Genomic DNA, 22,531 nt, shown 5'->3' on the forward strand with positions numbered 1-22,531 from the left:
CCACAAAAATTAAACTTACTATGTATTTTTGATGTGCCTACACAATGTCCAGTGGCTCCTGTTTGATGGTTACGCCTCCAGGCAGGCTGGGCTCAGATGCTGCAGCTATGGCAGCTAGTCGTGGCTGAAGGCACAGCTGTCGAAAGGCTGCATAGCTCAAGTAGGGGTCACTGTCCAGCCGCTCAGTCTCATCAGTTGCACTGCGTGATACCTCAAAGCGCACCCATCTGTCAAGAAGAACATTTTATGATGAACTAAGGAGCACTACTATTTATGATGAACTAAGGAGCACTACTATGCCTTCAGGTTCTACTTCGTAAGTGATAATAGTGAAATCTTTTCCCAAGTTAGAAAGGAAAAAGATCTTTCAAATGCATTACATACACTCGCCTTTGCTTTTTCCACAAATAATATTACAGCAAACCCGCAATTTACCCATAAATTTTTAAACAGACAGAAAATACGTTAAATAAAAAATTTGATAAAATCACAGTTATTGCATTTTATCAAAGCGAATAATTTTTTACGCCTAGGAAGCTCTGAATGAACATCTCTAAATTAGATTTGAATAAAAATTTAGGCCATAGTTAAGCACTTCAACTATCCCAACTCAAAAAGTCTAGACAGATCAGCAACAGAAGCACTAACAAAGCAGTAGTTTCATCACAAGGGATGGGAATGCCCATCATTTGTGATGAATGCCCATCCCTTAAGTCATTCTGTAACAATTTTTAGAGCAGGTAAAACTTCATTCTGGAGCAAATTGGAGCCAACAAATTCTGATTTTTTTAGAAGCCTGGAGCATGCAAATAATAATAAGAGCATTAATATGAAAGTGTGGTAACAGTCATAAACCCTTGCATTCTACACCAATAAAGAAGTTTTGAAAAACAGCATAAAGGCAGCTTTCATACTATTTTTGTATTAAGTGCTGATTAAGTGACTGGAGGTATTTTCAGACAGAAGTCATCAAGAAGCTAGGGTTAACGAACACCACAGTGGGTTATTCAAGGACATTTCTTGGCAATGCAACAGCACCAACTATAGCTCAAACCAAGATCCTGCCCATGAATGACTTTGCTTTGCCACTCACTAGAAGCACTGCGACATCTGTAGTTCAGATTGAGTCATTGGATGTAAACCCCCCCGAATAAGCTTAATGCAGTGACACTCCTCCCCTACTGACCTCTTCTTCTCCAAATCCCCTTGCCGCTCGCGCCTTCAGTTTGCTCTTTTTAATCGCAGCGATCACGCTGCACAGCACTACTGTGGCGATTTAGTGGTAAATACAAGAGAAATATGTTAGCATTAAGTCGCAACTATTTGAGGTCCCGGATGCATGACTTAAACCGCATCTACCATATTGACGTGTTGTTCAAAAGCTCACTCGATACATGTCCTGCCTCGTCAAAAAGTAAAGTGCAAGTGACGGTGGCCTGAAGCAGACCACCGTCAGTTGCACTATAACAAATGCACAACACTCTTCTAAGCTCTCCCATCCACTCTCTACGTCTACCATGTGACCAGCTTCCCACACACATACACACACTTTTTTCCACTTTGACACTCCTAATGCTGTCATTAAAAAAAAAAAGAAAACTAAAGGCCAGCTGGCAGCATGGAAGTGGTTATTTGCAGCGAGGTCCGTACGTAGTTTTTTTTTTAATAGTAAAGATGGCTTACATTGCATTCTAACATAGAACTTAACAATATTCATGAACTTTTACTAAGCCACAGTGGCGCAAATACGTAAAAAGTGTTTGAAATCTGTGATGTCACACTAACACACTGGTGCTAGGGTTTCGGCGCGAAATTCAAAATGTTTTGCCTTAATTTTTTATTCTAGTAATCAAACTATTACTGTGAAGTTAATGAAAATAGAGTTTGAAAGAATACTCTATCAGTCTAAATGGATTTAATGTTTTCCTTTAGTGTCCTTTTAGAGCTTGGTTCCATCGGCAAAACATGCTGTAAATGTCTCAAGATTTTTGGCACTTCACTCTCCTCTAAACATATGGGTTGAACGACGGGTTAGCAGCCAGTTCCAGATAGTTCTCACTTTAACATAACACATGAAATATTCATAAAAATTGAACAAGATGCTGCTACGATCGGCCTGTGGGGATAGTGACCTTCGAACCTCTCCCAGCCCGCTGCGACAAATTGCTTCATGAAGCCAACAATGTGACTCCTTCGGTCAGCCCAACGGCGCTAGCAAGGCTAGCCATGTTTGGTGGACCAAGTATTGTTAGTTGGCTCGCTGTCGCCTTCACGGTCTAATTGGAGGAAGAGAACTCCTAGAAAAAGGTGTTTTACGGCACTTTCTCACAGGCCCCAGTAATCGTCACAGTTATTTGACAGACACGGCGGCTAACTGCGGAGTCAGCTCTGGAATAAAGAGGTGCCAGCTTGAGTCAAGCGTGACAACCGCTGTCTGCAAGGGCCCTCTCCGCTCGATGTGTTCAGTGAAACAAAAGTGCGGGGATGAATGTGCGATCCCTCGCCCTCAAAGGATACATTGACGACTTTGGACGCTCCGATTGGACGCAGGCTGGATGACAGTTTTCCTTCGCCTAGAAATCTAGGGAGGACAGAGTGTGTTTCAGCAGCCATTTTTGGCTGCTCAGTGTGCTTCGTTTTCATTCATGCCAGACTGATGAAATGTAACGTTCTCCACCCTTCATGTAGATATTGTAAATAAATCCTGTATTCCTTGTGCTCAATGAAAGCAAGTTCCTCCCTTCAACCACGTCCCATGCGTGGATGAGTTGGACGACGACATGGGCCCACTACCACCTTTTTACATGCCCGACTCCAACTCTTACAATGCATGCATGTGCAAGATGCACTAGTTCAAATGAAAATCTAACCTGTAATTGGGGCACTTGCGTGCGCCAGGGCAGCTCTGGACCAGGTTCTGAATAGTTGGATGAGGCAAAGCGAAAAAATCTGCACCTCGAGCCGCAGGCACAATGACCTCTGCCCCACATGTTCGATTGACTGCTCTCAAAAGTGCAACATAGCATTCATCTGGACTGCTGCCCACAAAAGGTCGTTCAGGTGCATCTTCAGCAACAATTTCAAACTGAAAAAGAAAATTAAAAAAATATTGAGTAAAAACACACATTGTACAGGGTGGTCCTTTATGAAATGGAACACGCGAGCGCCTCGTCCATGCTCTGCGGAGGCTGCTTAGAGCGCCAGCAAGTGGCAGCAAGGAGAAGCACACTTGTGGTGTCATCTGTTGGCGACTAAAATAACCTGGCATGGCCGATAGGCAAGCGCCTGCTAGAATTAACTGTGAGTCCCCCCCCCCCTCCTTCCCCTATGACAGTTGGGCAAGGAGTGGGGCTTGCAGCGCAACGCCTGCTGCTAGCAAACAGCATTGGATGCACAAGCGCACTGGCAACGTGGAAGTGTCAATGCACGCCCAATAGTTATTAGGTACTCCTGGCGTACCTATAATTAATGCGTAAGCATTCTAGGGCTTCTGCCCTCGGAACTTTGTTCGTCCGTCCATCCAGTTTTTCATTGTTCGTCCAGTCCTCATCACTGATAAAGCTACCAATCATCTACATTTACACTATTATAAATAATTATATGTCGTAACTTTGCACATTACGCATTTTCGTGCAGATACAAGGCATTACACTTTTCACATGGCGGACAGATCTTGCGGTTCTCACCGAAGAATTCTTAGGCATTAAAATACTCTGGGAGTGCCTATTAACTAGCGGGCATATGTTGGTCCTTACACGTTTGCAATGTGCTAGCATATCGCGTGCTGTTTGCTAGCAGCAGACGCTGCATTGCAGGCCCCGCCTGTTGCGCATCCACCTGGTGTGGGATGCAGTCCACAGCCGCTTGCCTATCAGCCATGTCTGTTTAGTCTGGCCACCAGTAGATGGCGCTACAAGCGGATGTGCTTCCCCCTGTTGCCTGTTGCTGGCGCTCTAAGCAACCTCCGCAGAGCACATGGCCACATGCTCGCGTGTTCCCTTTTATGAAGGGCCACTCTGTACCTAATTCCTTGCTAACATGAGCTATTTATTCACCTCTCCTGTACAGATTTCATTACAACAAATATATAACTTTCAGGCATCTAACAAAACATATTTTACCTTGCTATACTTGCAATGATCAGACTCTTACCATAACCCAGAGCAATTATTAACCAGAGACACTGTTACTTGCCTTAATGGACCGATCCATCACCACAAATGCAATGCTCAAGAACATTATGGCCATTTACGTGAAGTTCTTAAAGTGTGAAATCACAGAGGAAAGCTTCACCTGAAAGCAATCCCAGTTTTCAGTAGAAAATTCCTTTACTGCCAGTTGAAACTGCAAGCACCAATATGTGATAGTGATAAATTACAGTCTAACAGTATGACTGTCTGTCCAGAGAAGCTGGGCTATCACAAGCTGACACCTATAATTTTGGCTTTCTACAGCCTGCATAAAGAGGCCACTAAAAACACACATTCACATCAGCGTTTCTTGTCTTTTCATGCTATGTGATTAGCGATGATGCAGTTGCGCATGCTCTGCTGGCCTTGCTGGGACTACACCGATTCTAATAAACCTCAGTTGATAGTCCAGTCGTTGTGGTGTGAACCTCTCCTCTAGTCCTTTGTGTTTTTGACTGGTTTCTTCGTTCAAGAGGCCACTAAGTTATGCCATCTTCAATTACTTGCAGTGTGTCCCAGGTCTGTGCTGTTAAAGTGCACAAACTGGCCGTGGGGCTCTTCCATTGCAAAAAAAGACTTGCACAAAAGGTACAATTCTGTAAAATAAGCAATTTATAGTTTCATAATTTATTTAAATTTAATTATGGGGTTTTACGTGCCAAAACCACTTTCTGATTATGAGGCGTAGTGGAAGACTCCGGAAATTTCGACCACCTGGGGTTCTTTAACGTGCACCTAAATCTAAGTACATGGGTGTTTTGGCATTTCGCCCCTATCGAAATGCAGCCGCCGTGGCCGGGATTCGATCCCACGACCTCGTGCTCAGCAGCCCAACACCATAGCCACTGAGCAACCACGGCGGGTGTAGTTTCATAATGTGAATCACAATTTTCTGTATACCACACACTCCTTCAATACAAAAATGAAGGAAAGTTGGAAGACTGTTCAGCTTATCAAAAGATAAAAATATATTATGTTGAATTCCAATGGCGGAGTCGGAGCAAGTTTTCCTGCTCGTTTCGGAGCAAGTTTGTTCCAATGGCAGAGTGAGGGCGGGAGTAAAGTGTTCCAATGAGAGAGTCGGAGGGTATTGAGAGCGGGAGTCACTCTGTGGAGCAGAAAAAGATTCGGCGGTCCCCTCCGCCGATTTCGGCGGAGGGGACCGGAACTCTGCGTGACGTATTTCCTTTACCACGTTTGTCTGCTGGGAGGCGCCACCAGTCACGACTCGCGAGGAAGCAAAAGCTGCTGCACGCTTGACGAGATATCCATTCCGCACTTAAAAAAAAAAAAAAACAGGTGAACGGCGCTGAAGAGACAATTGACCGGTGCGGCAGTGCTGGGAGCAAACAGCGCAAGGAAATGACAACAAGCAAGGTATCCTGGGTAACTCGGTGATAGAACTTCCGCTTCCGCCTTGCTCCGGTGGCGCAGGTTGTGTTCCACTCGCGGATCTGGAGACGTTGCTCTGCGCCAGAGTCGAGGGCTCGCTCGCGGAATCTGTCGGCTGCTCCGACTCCGCCATTGGAATTCAGCATTAGGCTGTGACCGAGGAAACAGGTCTACAATCCTGAGATAAAAAAAAGCATGTCTGTGATGGAATTTGCTCAGGTGCACTTATACTAAGTGTAACATAAGAAAAATAATTTTTTAAGAATATTGTACCTTTCTACATAAATTAACACACCTGCCTTATGTCTGAAAGGAATTGATTATGACCATTACACACTTACAAATATTAATATGCTTAACAAGCAGTTCTATTTAGTCACATGCAGAGGCCTCACGTATCCTTGCTGCAAACAGAAAGTATGCTTGTCAATACAAAAACCACAAGACTACCTTATTCCTTTCCACTGCGTTGCTTTCTCCACTGCATCCTCTTTCATTAGGCTTCAATAAAAACAACGTGCCGTCTGGTGATGCAGTATGTTTTACATGGTGCAATGCTGTAAGAAGTTTCAGCACAAATGCAGGAACTCATCTCGGCCAGATTTTTGTTTTAAAGCACACGTGGAAACAAAACAAAAAATTGTTCAGATTGTCAAAAAGTATGGCTTAGTAGACGATGTCTTAAAGGAAATTAAACAAAAAAAATTAATTCTGGCATTTTACAAGCCAAAACCAAAATATGACTATGAGCCATAATGTAGTGGGGGACTCTGGAATAAGTAAAACCATCTAGTGTTCATCAACATGCACCCAATGCAAGGCACACGGGCGTTTTTGCATTTCGCCATCCTCGAAATATGGCTGCCGTGGCCGTGATTTGATTTCTCTACCTCATGCTTAGCAGTGCAATGCCATAGCTCAAAAGGAGTTCACGCTGAAAAAAAAAATTCTATATTTTATAACTTTGACTAAGTAAATGATTCAGAACAGTAAAATATTGTCAAGAACATTTGCACAGAATACAGACAAAGCACAAATGATAGTTGAGGTGCACAGTAGAGAAATACATTTGGCATGCTGTCTCTGCAGCAGACACAACTGACATCAAGCATCCTGTATCGCTAGCTTCATGCCTTCAATATAAACACTTCTCACATATAACAGTAATGGTGGAGGTGCAAGGTACACCCCACAACTTATGATGGGCTGTTGCGAGAGGCATTTATTTTGAAGGCACAAAACAAGTGACTGACTCAGGTAGTTGATGTCAGCTGGGTCCTTAGAAAGGGGCACACAGCCAAACATCTTTCTCCTCTGCTCCATGTTTCGACGGTCATTCGCACTTTGTCTATTCTGTACGAGGGCTCATATCATTACTTTAATAAAGATGACAACAAACAACATCCTACTGCAACAGAAAGCTGAGTAGTTTGGAAATCACATATGCCTGCACACAATGCAAAGGCAGTATGACAAAGGAAAGCATCGTACTGCTCTTTCTTCCATTTACGGTGCTGCCTTTTGTGCTTTTCCTAAACATAAATGTTGCACTGGTTTCACATGTGTTGACATTACTAGGAGAGTGGCTCAAGTACACGACACCGAATGTTTATGCAAGGAGATGGCTTGGAAATGCAAGGACAATAGAGATAACTGATGTCCACATTTTCAACAATGGCTGCAGAACAACTACTGAGAGATTTTTGTATGTGTATGAGCAGAAAAATTTAAGAGCCCCAGGATGACACTTTGCCATTAAATGGGCCCGGCAACATCTTTTAAAGACATGGAATGTGTGTCTTACTAAAGGGCATCTCTTCAAATATTTCCCAACAAAACCTAAAACCTTTTCAAGTGCACTTTGTACAAGCGCAGTTTTCAGCAGTAAAATTTTACCCCTACCATACCTTCATGGCCATCCCCTGCTTTTTGTCATCAGCACAGCTATGCTGTTGTGCTGATGTGGTGCGATGCCCACGTTTCTTTACCTATAATCACACAAGCACAGTAGTATTATATTATTTTCACCCACCAGATGGTGCCACTGCCTTATCCGGTCACAGAGATTTTTTCATTCATAGTCCTGCCAATTGTTCTTTATTACCCTTTTTCGATAAGGGCTGGAGCAGCAAGGCCACACCCCCTTACTGACTGCTTAACTATGCCTCGTTGTTGGCTGCAGTATAAACACGTGCATAATAGTTTGTCATTCATATTTTTTTGGAATGTATATTTCCCTGCAACAGCTTCCATATAGAGGCTAGCAGTCCATATGAAATAAATAAATAAATAAATAAATAAATAAATAAATAAATAAATAAACTCCTTCGTAGTCATGATGTATAAACCAGCAAACAGCTATCTTGCTGATCAGTACGTCGCTGTAAATACAGAAGGTGATATGAACTTCAAGAAGTTGAAGGAAAAATCAGGCAGTCTTTTGAGAAAAATGTGAGGCCCACTGCTGCATGTGCATGGATAATGCTTGGGTCAAGTGTTCACGAAAGCCCAGCTCAGTGACTAGGCGTATTTATTTACCATGTTCAAAAAAGTACTGCAGGGCCCTTTTAAGTGTGACCACAGTATTGATTCGGCAATCATAAAAAGGGAAATGCATATCTTCCAGAGGAGTTCCTGTGTGGTACAGCATTTCATTACCTTAAGGACCCTTCTAAATGGGGAGGGGTGGGGGTATTGCATAAGGGGTGGGTTACAAATTAAAATGAATTCTGCGGTTATGAGGCATGCTGTAGTGAGGGACTACGGATTAATTTTGACTACCTGGGGCTCTTTAACAGGCATGCAATGAACGGTCGACGGGCGTTTTTGTATTTCAGCCCCATCGACATGCGGCTTGTAGCCTGGATTCAATCCCACACCTTCTGGCTTAGCAACAACGCCAAAGCCACCATGCCACCATGGCGGGTATAAGGGGCGTATTACACAAACAGATGCACAACACTGCATTTCAATGTAACATGTTTAGCTACAATGGGTGTTCAGCTAAAGCCAAAAACACCGATAAAACTACGTCACATATAGTTTTCAAATGCAAGGTTAAGCAAGCAGACAAATATGTACAAATATGTGTCTGTAATTAATTCTCATCAGATACCTTCCCAAAGTACCACAGGGCTCAACCTCAGGGCCATTTTTTCTTCTCATTTACTAAAATAACTTGACTCCCCAAGTTTAGGGCAGCCAACCAGGCATGTCCTTGGTTAACCTCGCGGCCTTTCCCACTTCGTTTCTCTCTCTCCCCAACACACAAAATATCTTTTTGTACTTCACAGCTTTTTACATTTTAGCATAAAATCCAAAACAAACCAGGTTCGTCTTGCTACTTAGCAGCCTCATAATCATATTGTGGTTTTGAAACAAAAAAAAAAACCTGAATTTAATTTTAATGTTACCTAGCTACAGTTTGCAACTGGTGTCTCACTTGGCCCATGGACCTCAGCAGTCCAAAATGTGTAAAAATGATCAGGGGCATGTAATAAGCATTCTTTTCAGTACAAATGCAAGTTCTTATACTGACTACAAGGGGAATATATATATATGTGTGTGTTTTTTATGAAAAGAAATACTGACATGAAAACTAAAAATTCCTTTTTAAAGAAAAAACAGAAAAAGTTCACAATTTTTGTGAGAAATACAAGCTGAATTTACAGACAGTACAAGCATAAGCATACCCGAGGTCCAGTGCCAGCATCCAGAATGGTGCACGTGTAGATGCAGGCATGATTGGCATTCAGAACGCTTGCGTAAATCCGGGAGCTACAGTAGCCAACAGGGTACAGGCTCTCCTGGCAGTGGAATCCAGCTCTGTCAGTGACAATCTCCCCAAGGCTATGCACTTTGCAACCAGGCAACACAATAGGAAACAAGGGTCGACCGCATGAGTCCAGTGGAATAGGTGCTACTAGTCGCTTGTCTGCTCCTGCCGGCTTTCTTCGTTTAGGCCGCGGTGCTTCCTCGGTAAGCCCCTCCTGTAGGCACACAACACTGCTTTACACCAAGGTGATTTCAAACGGCTGGTCAAATGTCTATGTACTACAGAAATAACACCCATATTAGTGCACAAAGGAACACTGTAGAAAAAAGACAAAGACTATTTACCTAATAACACCATCATAGCATAAGGATATTGCTAACAAATAAACAGGAAATTAAATTTCACAAATTTATCAGACAGCATTTGTGCACTAGCTTCTTGGCACAGCATTTCGCAGGGTGTTTCAAGTTACCGTACTTAAACCAGACAGTGAAAAAAAAGGTGGCACCAAACAGACAGGTGAGAGCAACTATATACTGTTCCATCAAAAGCAAATATGAACAAACTTAGTGAGATGTTTAGTTTACTAATTAGGCTAAAGAAATTGCGAACATTTTAAGCATTATATGTTTTTAGCTCCCGTTGTCGGCGACCTTCAAGCGGCCTTGAGCCAAAAGCCAGAGCCGTTATCCGGGCAAGTCGTGAGAACAAAACAAGATCATCCGGGCAACCAGTCAAAACTTAAAATGCGGTATATGGCCCCCAATCCTTTGTACAGGACTGCATTAAACACGCTAGTTACTGCCCAAACAAGTTCCAAAAAATATTGCTTCCTAGTTCTTCCCAATGTTTGTTCACAATATTACTCAAGCTGTAACTTCTAGTACGCTGAAGTTTTATTTGTCATCACCAATAGGCGACATTTATAGGGCAGATACAGGGCATTGTCATCTTTTGGTGCCGAGACAGGGTTGCCTGTGCTCTTTTGAATGCCAGCGGTCTGCGAGTTTCATGGTGCCGGTTTTGCGTCACCTCGAGATGCAGCGTGGCGCCTTGTTCAGGCACTTTTCTTCTTCTAGCTGGGTGGTTTTTAATGCACTTCAACGAAAATAACTTGCACACTAAAATGAATGTTTAAACATTAGCATAATGATTATAACTAATTAGCTAATTTAGCACAACACAAAATATTCTGAGATGTTCCATTAGTTGTATCTACCTAAGTATCAGTTTAGCTGAGGTTATATAAAACACCTGTTGGCTCCAAGCAAAATGCCTCTTAGAAAAATATGAAAGCATTAATGGAACAGAGTACTACTCTACAAACGACTAATTGTGCCCTTTGTACACGATCTATGCCTTCTGATCTCGGATATTTTCGAACATTTAGTAAACATAACACTGCTTTCAGGATACTTAAAATATACAGATGGTGTGACAATAATGCAAATTCAAAGGCATCAACACCTCAAACCATGTCATATGGCGGTCAGGATTCAAAACACAAACGCATACTTTTCCAAAGCAGTCTTCATTATTAGTGGGTGCAGCCTGCTCAGGTGGGCACACAATGGTACATTCAATAATAATAATAATAGTTGGGGTTTTACGTGCCAAAACCACTTTCTGATTATGAGGCACGCCGTAGTGGAGGACTCCGGAAATTTTGACCACCTGGGGTTCTTTAACGTGCACTTAAATCTAAGCACACGGGTGTTTTCGCATTTCGCCCCCATCGAAATGCGGCCGCCGTGGCCGGGATTCAATACCGCGACCTCGTGCTCAGCAGCCCAACACCATAGCCACTGAGCAACCATGGTGGGTGCTGGTACATTCAACTTCCATGAACATGGCAATGGCTAATTTGGCCCACATTTAATTTAACTATGTTCGAAAACAGCAAATGGCTCAAATGCACTCCAAATATTTGCTTTTAGTTTGAATGATGGATAAATACAATAAAGTTTGTGTCCCCTGCCAGGGTCAAACTGAAGGAAGTTGAACTTAGAGTAAATGGACACACAAGTTTTCAGCTTGCCATGAGCATAAATGGATTGTATGATTGACCTGTTTATGTGTGTGTCTGTGAGTGCATGTGCATATGGGGGGTGGTGGCACTACCACATGAATTTAATTTTGGAATTTAACACTCTCAAAAAGCCACACTTAAGAAAAACATTCAGAACTGACAAGGTTTGTAGCAACAGCAGCAGCCTGATGTACTTAAATGGCTAATCAGGCTCACCCCCCAAAAAATGACTCCTAAAGGGCCCCTCACCAGGTCTGGGCATTGCAAACAAACAAGTGCGGCTCATAGGTCACACAATGGCGATCGCATCCACAAAGACTAAAATGGCCGTGTGGTGCAAGAATGGTTCAAATTTCAAACAGAAGGCCGTGCACCCTTCCTCTGGATGGAGCCATGCTACGAGTGAATGAGATTCAAGGTCACAAGCACAGATGCCTCTACGCAATGCAAGACGCACTATTTGCAATGTCACCAGCCGTGGCATGTAACTCTGGTTAATCATCCAATGAGGAAAGCATAATGCCGCCACTTCAAATGTGCCACCAAAAAAGAGAGAGAGAGAGAGAGAGATGAGGCAGAGCTCGTCACACGAACCTGATATTGTCCCTCAGCTCTGATATGGCAGAAGGCAGGAAAGGAACGTCGCTTGAGTAAGTTAGTCAAGGCAAAGAAAGAGTCATTGTTTGCGGTGACACTTGCCTCCTGGTGGCATGGTAACAGAAAGTTCAACTTATCCTAGCTCCTCCAATAATGAAATGACTTGAAAAATAATTTCAGTAAAACTTTCCCTAGATGGCGGGTAACAATTTCCAGTGTATAATCGAATTCGCAATAGGACGTGATGAGGGGCCCTTTAGCTCTCACTGTCAGTGAGAAGACATCAATGCACGAAAGGCTTCTCCCACAAGAGCATGCTGAACCTGAACTCTGTCCCACTCGATGCTTCCAGACAATAATTTCCTTAGACTGTACAGAAATGAAGAGGAGGCAACCCAGTGGCTCAGCAATAAACATGCCATGGCCATGCACTACACACACAGCATCAGCCCGCAGCAGAAACACAGATACATTAATACATGGAAACAAATTAGAAGAGCCTTCAACTCAACCTAAACCCTTGGCATCTCCATGAATGCATGAACAGCAGCTTGCAGGCTATAGCAGATAAGATGCACTACAAAAGGCCGAGTGAAGCTCTTTACAGATGGGTATCCTTTGAACCTTATAAGCCCCCACTCCCTAGAGGAGAAGGTTCCCGCCAAAGCATCACTTCAGTAAGGCAAAGGCAGGAATGCGGGGAGCAAGGATCGGGAAGAAGTGGGACAATCGAACAAAGTGATCCACTAACATGTGTATATGTTCTCATTGCGAGGTAGTTGCCACCATGTTCTTGATTTGTCACTAAATATAGTAAAAATGTAGCTATGCACAGTCAACACAACAGAAACCAGGTGTTTATGAAAAAGTTAACTATAGAGATAACTTACAACATGTCTTCCTATACAACGTCAAACATTAAAATAGTAATATATGTACCTCAAAAGCCTTCTTTTTGTCCTTTACAGTACAATAATAAAGAGTGTAAAATAATGAAATACATAAATAAGAAATTAGTTAAAATAATAAGGTATTCAAGCTATAGACGGAAAGATTAGGAGTGAGGATTAACATCAAATATCTCAAGAACCTTTGGTTTGGAAACGACATTGTCCTGTTCAGCAACACTGGGGACGAATTGCGACAAATGATTGAGGACCTTAACCAAGAAAGTGTAAGAGTAGGGCTGAAGATTAATATGCAGAATACAAAGGTAATGTTCAATAGCCCGGAAACGAAACAATAATTCATGGTTACCAGTCAGCCTCTAGAATACGTGCAGGAATATGCTTATCTAGGTCAATTACTCACAGATCATGATCTCCCTGATCATGAAAAGGAAACTTACAGAAGAATAAAAATTGGTTGAGGCGCATACAGCAGGCCTTGCCGAAAGATGACAGGGAGCTTACCGCTGTCGTCGTTGAAAATAGAAGTGCACAATAATTGCACTTCACCGGTACTAACATATGGGACAGAAACTTGGAGGTTAACAAAGAAGCTTGAGAACAAGCTAAGGACCATGCAAAGAGCAATGGAAATCTTTTTTTTAGCCCCAATGTTAAGAGACGGGAAGAGAGTAGTGTGGATCAGAAAGCAAATGAGGGTAGCATATATTCTAGATTGACTTTAAGAGGAAAAAAAATGGAGCTGGGCTGGCCATGTGATGCACAGGGCGGATAACTGGCAGATCATTAGAGTTACAGAATGGGTGCCAAGGAAAGAAAAGTGCAATCAAGGATGGCAGAAAATTAGGCAAGGTGATGAAATTTGCAGGCGCAACTTGGAATCAGCTAGCGCAAGACAGGGGTAATTAGAGATCACTGGGAGAGGCCTTCGTCCTACAGTGGAAATAAAAGTCAGCTAATGGTGACAATGAATGAAAGGTCCAAAGGCTTCATGCGAAGTGTTACAACTTTGTAATACACACATGGCCACACTGTATCCTCATCCCATTTTCATCACTCAGCAGGTGGGCACACTCTGCTCAAGCAATACAAACAAACCTGCAATTGATTGCTATTGTATTCAATGATCAGACAGCATGCATGCTGTTGCTACAAGCAGAAAAGATCATAAAGGAATGCAAGTCAGGAAAAGGTGGACATGGGTGTTGCAAATCCCTTTATTATACCTGCCCCTGTTTCACATCATATAAGTAACATGACAACACAATGTGACGCTTCTGTGTCACTGTGCAGAAGAACATTTTCTTTACCCCAATGCAGTTAATGGACCATGCCAACTTCACTTTCCCCTCTTACTCATAAAAAAGACATACATGGCAACGGGATTTCGCAAGCTCTACACCTCCAAAGTCTGTTATCAACCTAAATTGATTCGTATAGATGTGTTCTTCTCCACAGCACTTATGCGCAGTACATGAGCAATGCATTAACTGCAGCACACCACCACTAACCTTCGTTCTCTGCAATATCCAACCCAATGAAAAGACACCCACTCTTCACATGATCACTTTGGACAAGTGAAATGTGCAATTAGCATATGTCACTTCTCCGTCGTTCAAACTTAAGCGAAGGTTCCTAGTTTGAACACAGTGCAATTGTAACGTGAGTAACATGTGCTTTCGCTAGCATCTGCTTACAAACCTTAGTGTTACGTCGCTTGAGGACCTTTTTTGAAGCCTTCGCCTGCGCCTTGTCGGTGCTGTCCAAAACACCCCCGAGTGCTGGTGTGGACGGCGGTGTCGAACCACCCGCCTGCGCTGGAGCGCTGACGGGTGCTGGCCGCACTGTTTCAACGGGTCCATCCCGTTGCTGACGGTACTGGAGGAACTTCTTCAGGAGGAAACGCCGCTCTTCTTTGGCCACAAAGATTGACTCTTGCACGCGTGCCACTTGGTCGCAGAGTGCTGCGCTCTCTATGACCAAATCCTTCATAAAACGCTCAAGCTTACGGCACTTCGTGCGGTAGCGTTCATTTTCCATCGTGAACATGAGGTTGGCCCGTTTGAGAGCCAAATTACTTGGTCCTTTCTGACGACCGCTACGAGGAAAATATTTAATTGTGTGAGCTGGAATGCCAGCATCCAAGTCGCTAGAATCATCTGATACGTCGTCAGTCATCTTTACTTTGAACCTGGCTGCCTACTTAACAGTCAAAACTCACTCAACCATTCAAACGCCGTCCTTCCAATGAAATGTTCTTGCACAAAATAGGAACCGATTAGAGGGTTCTGTCGCTACTTCCACATTTGTCTAATTATTGCATTACCGCTTCTAATCATCCGAAATAGAAGACATCAACCCTGCATTAGCGCACGTGAAACAAACACGAAAATATTAGCTTGGCTCGGCTACGACATTCAATCCATGGTCGGCAATGGCTTTTCTGTGGATTTGCTTGCACCATTTGGGAGGCCGGCGTTGGGCGTACCCGGTGGTTCTAACGGGTACGTTGCGTTCACCCAAATAGCCAACTTATTACTGATTTGGCTTGGCTCCCGTTGGATTTTTAAAAGGCGGCGGTAGTGCGCTTTGGTCATTTCTTGAATTTCTTGTGAGCGTCTGTGCAACAAGGTGTAACCTTTCTCTATGGTGAAACCTTTACGAGGTGTTTCTGCGTTGTATGTTCGATTTAAGTGGTCTTCGCTGCCGTGGTTAGTTTGTTTGGCTGGTTAGTACATGTGCAAACGGTCTTTTGTGATGTTCTGGAGTTGTGGAAGGTCGTCGCCCCTATTGCAAGTACTTGCGTTGTCGCGACATCATTCGAACACTATACGATCAGAGCAGAAACAAGTGCTGTAACCTACCCCGGTTATTGTGTAGGCGTCAGCTCTCGAAGTATTGGTCAATGCACGGTGGGAGCCCGTTTTATCTGCGGATGCGTGCTTGCACCAACTCTGACGAAACTCTGATCATTCGGGACCTATGAAAGCAGTGCTGTGTTGTTTTTGTTCCCTGCTTAGTTCGCCTGTTTACATACTCGCCTGAATGTGTGCTATTGTGGTTTTTAAGTTTTCCCCCGTGGGTCTGTACCAGATACCTCGCATTCAGCTGCTTGTCACCTGTGGTCGTTTATAACTTTGCTGCAGAATTTTGTCCTTAAGTCGAATAAACTTTGGAAGGAAATCGTGAAGCTTTACTCCCGGAAAGCGCTTGTACGTCCATAGAATTTACAGTTCAAATGCAACACATATCCTCATTTAAATTTTAGAAGAATTTATAGTTTCCGTAAATTGAAATTGCAGATAAACAGAATTCAATAAATTGAAGATTTCTATATGCACACCAAATAAGTTCTGCAAAGTAAAACGGTTTGTTACATTAAAGTTCAATATATGGAGGTGTAATTGTACAAAATTGATTGATATAGGGGTTGATTGGATACAGGGTGTGCATATTCACACGCCTGGTTCCGTAGTCAGTCGTTACGTGCCGCTCTACTTGAGCAATAAACCAAGCAACAATGTTAATGTTTTCGAACTGTTCATATATCGGGAGCACACCAAGAAGGTGATCTAAAACCTCCAGGCATATGGTGACTTTCTGTTCCAAAAGAAAAAAAAGTAATAGTAATAATGTGTACAGTGGCATAGCAGAGTAAACAAACAAAAAAGCTGTCTTTTTAAGACAATGCTACTTTTTTTTTTTTTCTAATTACAGCAGCTGTGCAAGGTGTTCTAGACCAGTTACGATATTTGAAAATTCAGTGTGATGGGCCAGTCTGTTTCCCTTGGTGTTATAATGGCCTCATATTCTTGCGAAGTTAATCATATGACTCCTGTATCCTTACTACATTGAACTCCTGAAATGTTTTATTCTGGCCACTGCTCCTCATCCACCATGCTGCTTCTGCTTAATAGTTCTCAAGGCAATTATATTGCCCTCCTCTCCCTATTATTCAGGCAGAGAAACAGATCCACATGGCCATCACAAACTAATTTTCACTTGCACATGCCCTGACGTTCAAAACATTGCAGTTGAGCTGGAAGCTAGAATCAAGCTAGAAGCTAAAGGGAAGCTAGAATTAGCACTAGTGAAATGTGAAGGTTGTTAGCAAAAGTGCCCACAGTGTGTGAAGCCACAGTTTATGCGAAGATAAAAGTTTTGAGAAAAATTGTATAAATTTTGCAGTTGATATTGTTGTTTTATTAATGCTGCTCTTGCTTTAGTTATCCTTTTTTTTAGTCACCATATGTGTTAAATGTCACAGCATTTGATATTATAGCATTGACATATATCAGTGGGGTGGGGGGTCCTCATCTGGATAGTTCATTTCTAATGCATACACTTTGCATAGCTTGTTCGCGTTGCCAACACCTACTGTATTACTTTGCTATTAAAACCTTCACAATTGTTTTTCACACATAAATAAAACAAGCAGTCTAAAAATGCTCCTTTGTCTCATGCAATATAGCGCTCCTCTCAACTAAAGCTGTATGTTCTCGAGACACAAGTTGACAGCTACATGTTAGCTGCAAAACCTCTTAAATTTGCAACAATATTGAATATATTGAGACAAAAGAGCTATCTTGGTGAACATAATGCTGCTGATGCTGACCAGCACATGAGTAGTGCTTCTTTTATTACAAACATTTAATCACATTGCAGAGAGTGTGTACCACTTAAATCACAATCATTTTATTGAGATAATTTTGTGTCATTTGCATGTGGCAGAAGCAGGAAATAGTAAGCTGACTCTGCCTTAAAGCAAACATATGCATGAGAGAGCGCTTAAAGCATTACTTGTTCAAACCGAGGCTTTGGTGTCTAGATTTCACGACGAAGAGAGTAAAATGTGAGGTCACTTGCCCTGTATTCTGAAACCATCTATGACTGGAAGCTTCATTCTACTGAGATGAGCGCAGTGCCACCCCTTGACTGAAGACGATGCTGTGTTTCACAGTAATTGACATGAAGTTTAATTAAAGCTAAGCAACCGCCTGTGTCAAGGAGTGGGGCTGCTGTGCATTTGAATCCAGGTGGAGGTTGAGTGGAGAATACAGAAGTTAGTCATCTTTACCGATCCTTGAGCCTCTTAAGAGATTTCCTACAACATTTAAGCTCAGCCTTTCTGTTTTTTTACAGCATGGTTATTACAGGTGGTACAAAACATTCCATTGTACAGTTTCTATAATTCTTTGGGAAAACATACATCACCTCACTAAACAGGAATAGGCTCAATAGGTTCACTGGTATCATCTATAGTGTTTCCATCCAAGACCTATTGCTATTACAAGGCATTGCAGACATTCAGTGATGTAGCCAGAAATTCATTTCAGGGAAGGATTCTCCACTGGCCACTACCACTCCCCCATCACCTCTCTCTCTAGCACTATATAAATGTGTGGAGGGTTTTACATCACACCAAGGCAAACTCCTAGCACTCCCCGGACAGGAATGCTTTAGCAATGAGGATGCACATTTTTACGTTGCCAAAACTTTGCTTAACTTCTGACAAAAGTTTTTCATTGCTAAGACTACGCCTAAAATTATGTTATCATCCTTGTGCTGTTTTTAAAAATGACTATATTAAAAATAACATTTTGTTTACAAATTGATGTATTTATATAATGTATATTATGACCTTGTTGGTACATTACTTAGGAAAGTGAACTGTGCTAAAAACATGACAGCGCTCTGTCTTGTGTCTTCTTGTTTGCAGCCCAGACTTGTTGCAGCCCAAGTAACAGTGAAGGTCAGCGTTATTTTCTTACCAGATTTGCTAGTGAGTGGTTCAGCCATGGCTGTGTATGGAAGAGAGCGGGCACTATTTTGCAAGTCGCCTATTACTTAATTGCAGGCATTATGGGCATGCTTCCCTGACACCTGCCTATTCTAAAGACTGCAAAGCAGCAAGCACAGCACATGCTATGACAGGGTAGGTGAATCTCAGCTAAGGCAACTGGCCACAGCTATCTGGTATTGAGCGATCGAGCAGTGATGAGACAATCCCCCCTATGTCCCATAATTTTTCACTTCATTCTTGATGCCCTTAATGCGTGTCACCACCCTAGCCCCCTTACTGTATCATCCTCCCCACTCCCTGGAGCTCTCTGAAACTCTTTTCAGCTAATCACTGTCCCGCTTTTCAACATTCACGCGGTTGTTGAATGACACAGCATTCTATAACATTCCTATATTTATGTTTCTGTGTGGACATTGAGGCCATTCACCTAGCTCCCATAGTTTGTTGTGGCGGCTTCTTAGCTTCCCTGGTCCAGCACCCCGTCCTTGATATAGATTGCCGCGCGCAAATCAGCATTCTGTAGGCCTTTCTTTCTTGTCCCGTTTTCTCTCCATTTTTTCATTCTTAGCAGTGTGTACAAACTAGCCTGAGAGCAAGCTCTTCTGAAGTTTATTAGCATAATGAAAGTCAGAGTCAATGGAAAGTAAAAGAAGAAAGAAGAAGGTGGGGGGAGTGTTCTTTATGAGTTTTCTAAACAAGCAAGTTGATATAAGTAAGTTGTATAATAGCAAGCACCAAGTATAAAAGAATAAAAAACACATTTGCACTTCTCGTCTGACGAAATTTACTGTGCTTTTACAGAAATGAAAATCATTGAAAAAGAAGTAAGTGTTTACGTTGAGATACGAGCACGTAATCTGTAAGCCTCGTAAGCTTATGTCAAGTAAAACAACATGAAATCCTGAGAGATTGAGCTTCTTAAGTACACGTGTTATAATAGGAACACCAACCTTCTTCAGTATGATAAAAGCACTGTAGGTCAATGTTCTCCACGTAGTGGAAACATTGTTAAATCTGTTAAGATGTGAATGTGGGCAAGTTGGTAACAAAGTTCTAACTTGCTAAAGCACATTACTGTCCTCATCGAACTAATGACTATAGTTTCTTGTACATGTGTCTTGATCACATTCAGCACAACATTATGCATTTTTAGCTTTCTTTAATACATTCTGTAGCCCCTCAATGGATTCAAGATGCTAGAAACCTATGTTGAACTACAAAGTGCTTGCCATTAAAAAAGACAAGAAGTCAGTTCCTGTGTTAGAAATATTTATTAGTTAGAGAAAGGCTAAAATTTAGTATGAACATTAGCCATATCTTGAAGTTTTCATCCTACTCATTTTACAGTTGAAGCTAGCTTGCTTCTCAGGTTACTTGTGCTTAGAATTAAAGCACAACAAACAGATGAATGGCTTGCCGGGGCGTTATTCACAGAATGTGGTCACTTTTCTCACTCTCACCATAGTGTTTGGGCTACTGCTGGTACTGTTGGCCGCATAGCAGCCAGTGCAGAGCCACTGAGTGTCGTGTGCCGATGTGCCAGTTTTTCTTAGCATGTGGACACTTCTCCCACGAGTTTCTTCGATGTTGTCTTGACAAGGGCCGAACAATGAATGAGCCAGTTCATCTTGAAATTTTATAATTGGCGTAGAGTTTCCTTCAAGCATGCCGCGAATGTTCCACGCATTTATGATGACACATCCAACAAGCAACTCAACAGCTACCTTTCTGTACCACTTGAGTCCTTTTCTAAGGCAGTTGTGGTATAACGTCATTTGGTCACTATAGTCGACGCCCTTTTTTGCTGCATTGTAATCGAGACCGGCCTGATGTTTCATGATTGGTGCATTGTCCCTTGTTTTCTTCCCACTGTCCACCAAAGTTGCTTCATATTTGGCGACAGATGTGAGTATCAGAACAGGCCTCTTGTCCATCCACTTCAGTGCCTTCACTCCATTTTTGGACTGAAGTTCGGTAACACTGCCATTTTCAACCTTTACTTCAGTGAGATCTTTTGGCAGCCCTTTCCTCACTGAGCAAACTGTGCCACGAATGAAAGTGTCTTCCTTTAGAAGGCGAAAAGTGAGCGGCAAGCTCATGTAGAAGTTGTCTACGGACAGCGGGCACACAACTTCCTTGTAATTTTGCAGGAGTTTCAAGCATACATCTTCGGCATGTCCGATGCCAATTGTTCAGTCACACTTTCCGGCATATACATCAACCTTTAGCCTGTAACCGTCTTTGGTACATGCCTTGAACAGCCTGACTCTGTAAGAACGAAAGTCTGCCACGCCATGGCACTATTGTTTCATCTATCACAACCTCCTTTCCTGGCTCAAGCACAGTGGCAAAAATTTTGGTTCAATTTCTCTACCAGAGGATGGATCTTAAAGACATGATCCTGCAACTCTGCAACCAGTTAATTGTCCGCAAAATGCCGGAACCTCAAAAGTAGGGAAAAGGCGGTCACGGCTCATATTTTGATGAATGAGTTCAACACCATACAGGTTACTTTTTGCCTAGTAGTGACTCGGATAGGAAGATGGACGAGATTAATACAAATTGGTATTCCAACAAATGCTTTCGTTTGTTGGAGATTGGTTTCCATCCAATTTTTCAACTTTGATTTAGATTTGGGAGTAGGAAGACGGAGGAGACCAATACAAATCAGTATTCGAATAAATGCTTTAATTTCTTTGGCATTGGTTTCCGTCCAATTTTTCAAGCGTGATTTAGATTTAGGAGTAGTTGACTTCAACACTTGTGTGAACCTGTTTGTTTCATTGACCATCATTTGCCAAATGTCATCCGTAATAAACAGTGAACATAAAGATGGGGCATAACGGCCAGATGGCAACTGAATGATAGTGGGCGGCCTAGAGTACGTGTGGTGTCACACTAGGCGAAGTGGTTGTTGCCGGTGTCCATTTCTCTAGAGATGGGCTGAGAGAAATGAGAGCATTGTATCCTGAATCATTCACCTCAGAATCATCAGTCAGGTCTGACTCTCCATTCGACATGCTGGCTGAGGTCTGTGATGGTTCGTAAACACTATCTTTGTCACTGATTTCACTGTCCACTGCTGAACATCTGACACTGAAGCACTTGACTCATCCGCTGGTGATCGCGAAGTTGCTGGTGCATTCTTCTGGCCCAAAACTAAGTTTATTTGTTTCCTCTGCATTGTGCTTTTTTTTTTTTCATCCGTAAGGGGCATGAGGATCTATCTATTAGACACGCTGAAAAGTTTGGGAGTAGCAAGAAAAATGCAGGTACTTATTCCAATGGCACGTATTTCAAAGACTGCTGCGAAAGTTTGCAAGAAACCAAACTGAGAAATGCGCCGCCACTCCACTCTCCGAAACAAACATGCCACCCCATGTCCAATGCAATAAAAATATATATTAGTTGCAATTTCAAACCTCAGATGGCAACACAAGAGCGAGAATTCTTGCGTGTGGGTCACTGGTGAGTCACGCCACACACAACATAAAAACATTTTCGTTGAGTGCATCGTGGATTGCCAGTGGGTCATAGCATTTAACATCAGACAAGTAGTCTACTGGCTATCTATAATCTCACGCAACAAAAATCGTACCTCTGAGTTAAAGTGTCATAATGTTATTGCAGCAGCAAGCAGATGAATGCCCGTAACTTTGCTGCTGCATAGGAGCACAGGCTGTGCTGTGATGGCACTCAGAGTGACACGTGACTTAGATTCAAGGCAGCATCAGTTATTTGTTGAATCTGTTGCTGCAATGAACTAATTAAAGTTTAGAGAAATAATGAAAAATACAACCCGAATGTCTGGGTGCTTTTGTTTTACTTCGCACTGTA

At 42.5% G+C, this 22,531-nt stretch overlaps 1 protein-coding gene across 1 annotated transcript in view; it reads right to left on the minus strand.

Annotated features, from left to right (window-relative positions):
* The window catches only part of LOC139050273 (transforming growth factor beta regulator 1), a 29,318-nt gene extending 13,989 nt beyond the window's left edge, over positions 1–15,329 (minus strand). The window contains exons 1-4 of the mRNA XM_070526483.1: positions 14,593–15,329; positions 9,275–9,571; positions 2,871–3,085; positions 20–227 (exon numbers count right to left, since the gene is read on the minus strand). Of these exons, the coding sequence (XP_070382584.1) occupies positions 38–227; positions 2,871–3,085; positions 9,275–9,571; positions 14,593–15,069 (1,179 nt within the window). The 5' untranslated portion in view covers positions 15,070–15,329 and the 3' untranslated portion in view covers positions 20–37. The remainder of the gene's footprint in view (positions 1–19; positions 228–2,870; positions 3,086–9,274; positions 9,572–14,592) is intronic.
* Positions 15,330–22,531: the final 7,202 nt, after the last annotated feature.

This window comes from Dermacentor albipictus, chromosome 1 (genome assembly GCF_038994185.2).
Source record: "Dermacentor albipictus isolate Rhodes 1998 colony chromosome 1, USDA_Dalb.pri_finalv2, whole genome shotgun sequence".
NCBI classification, from domain to species: Eukaryota; Metazoa; Arthropoda; class Arachnida; order Ixodida; family Ixodidae; genus Dermacentor; species Dermacentor albipictus.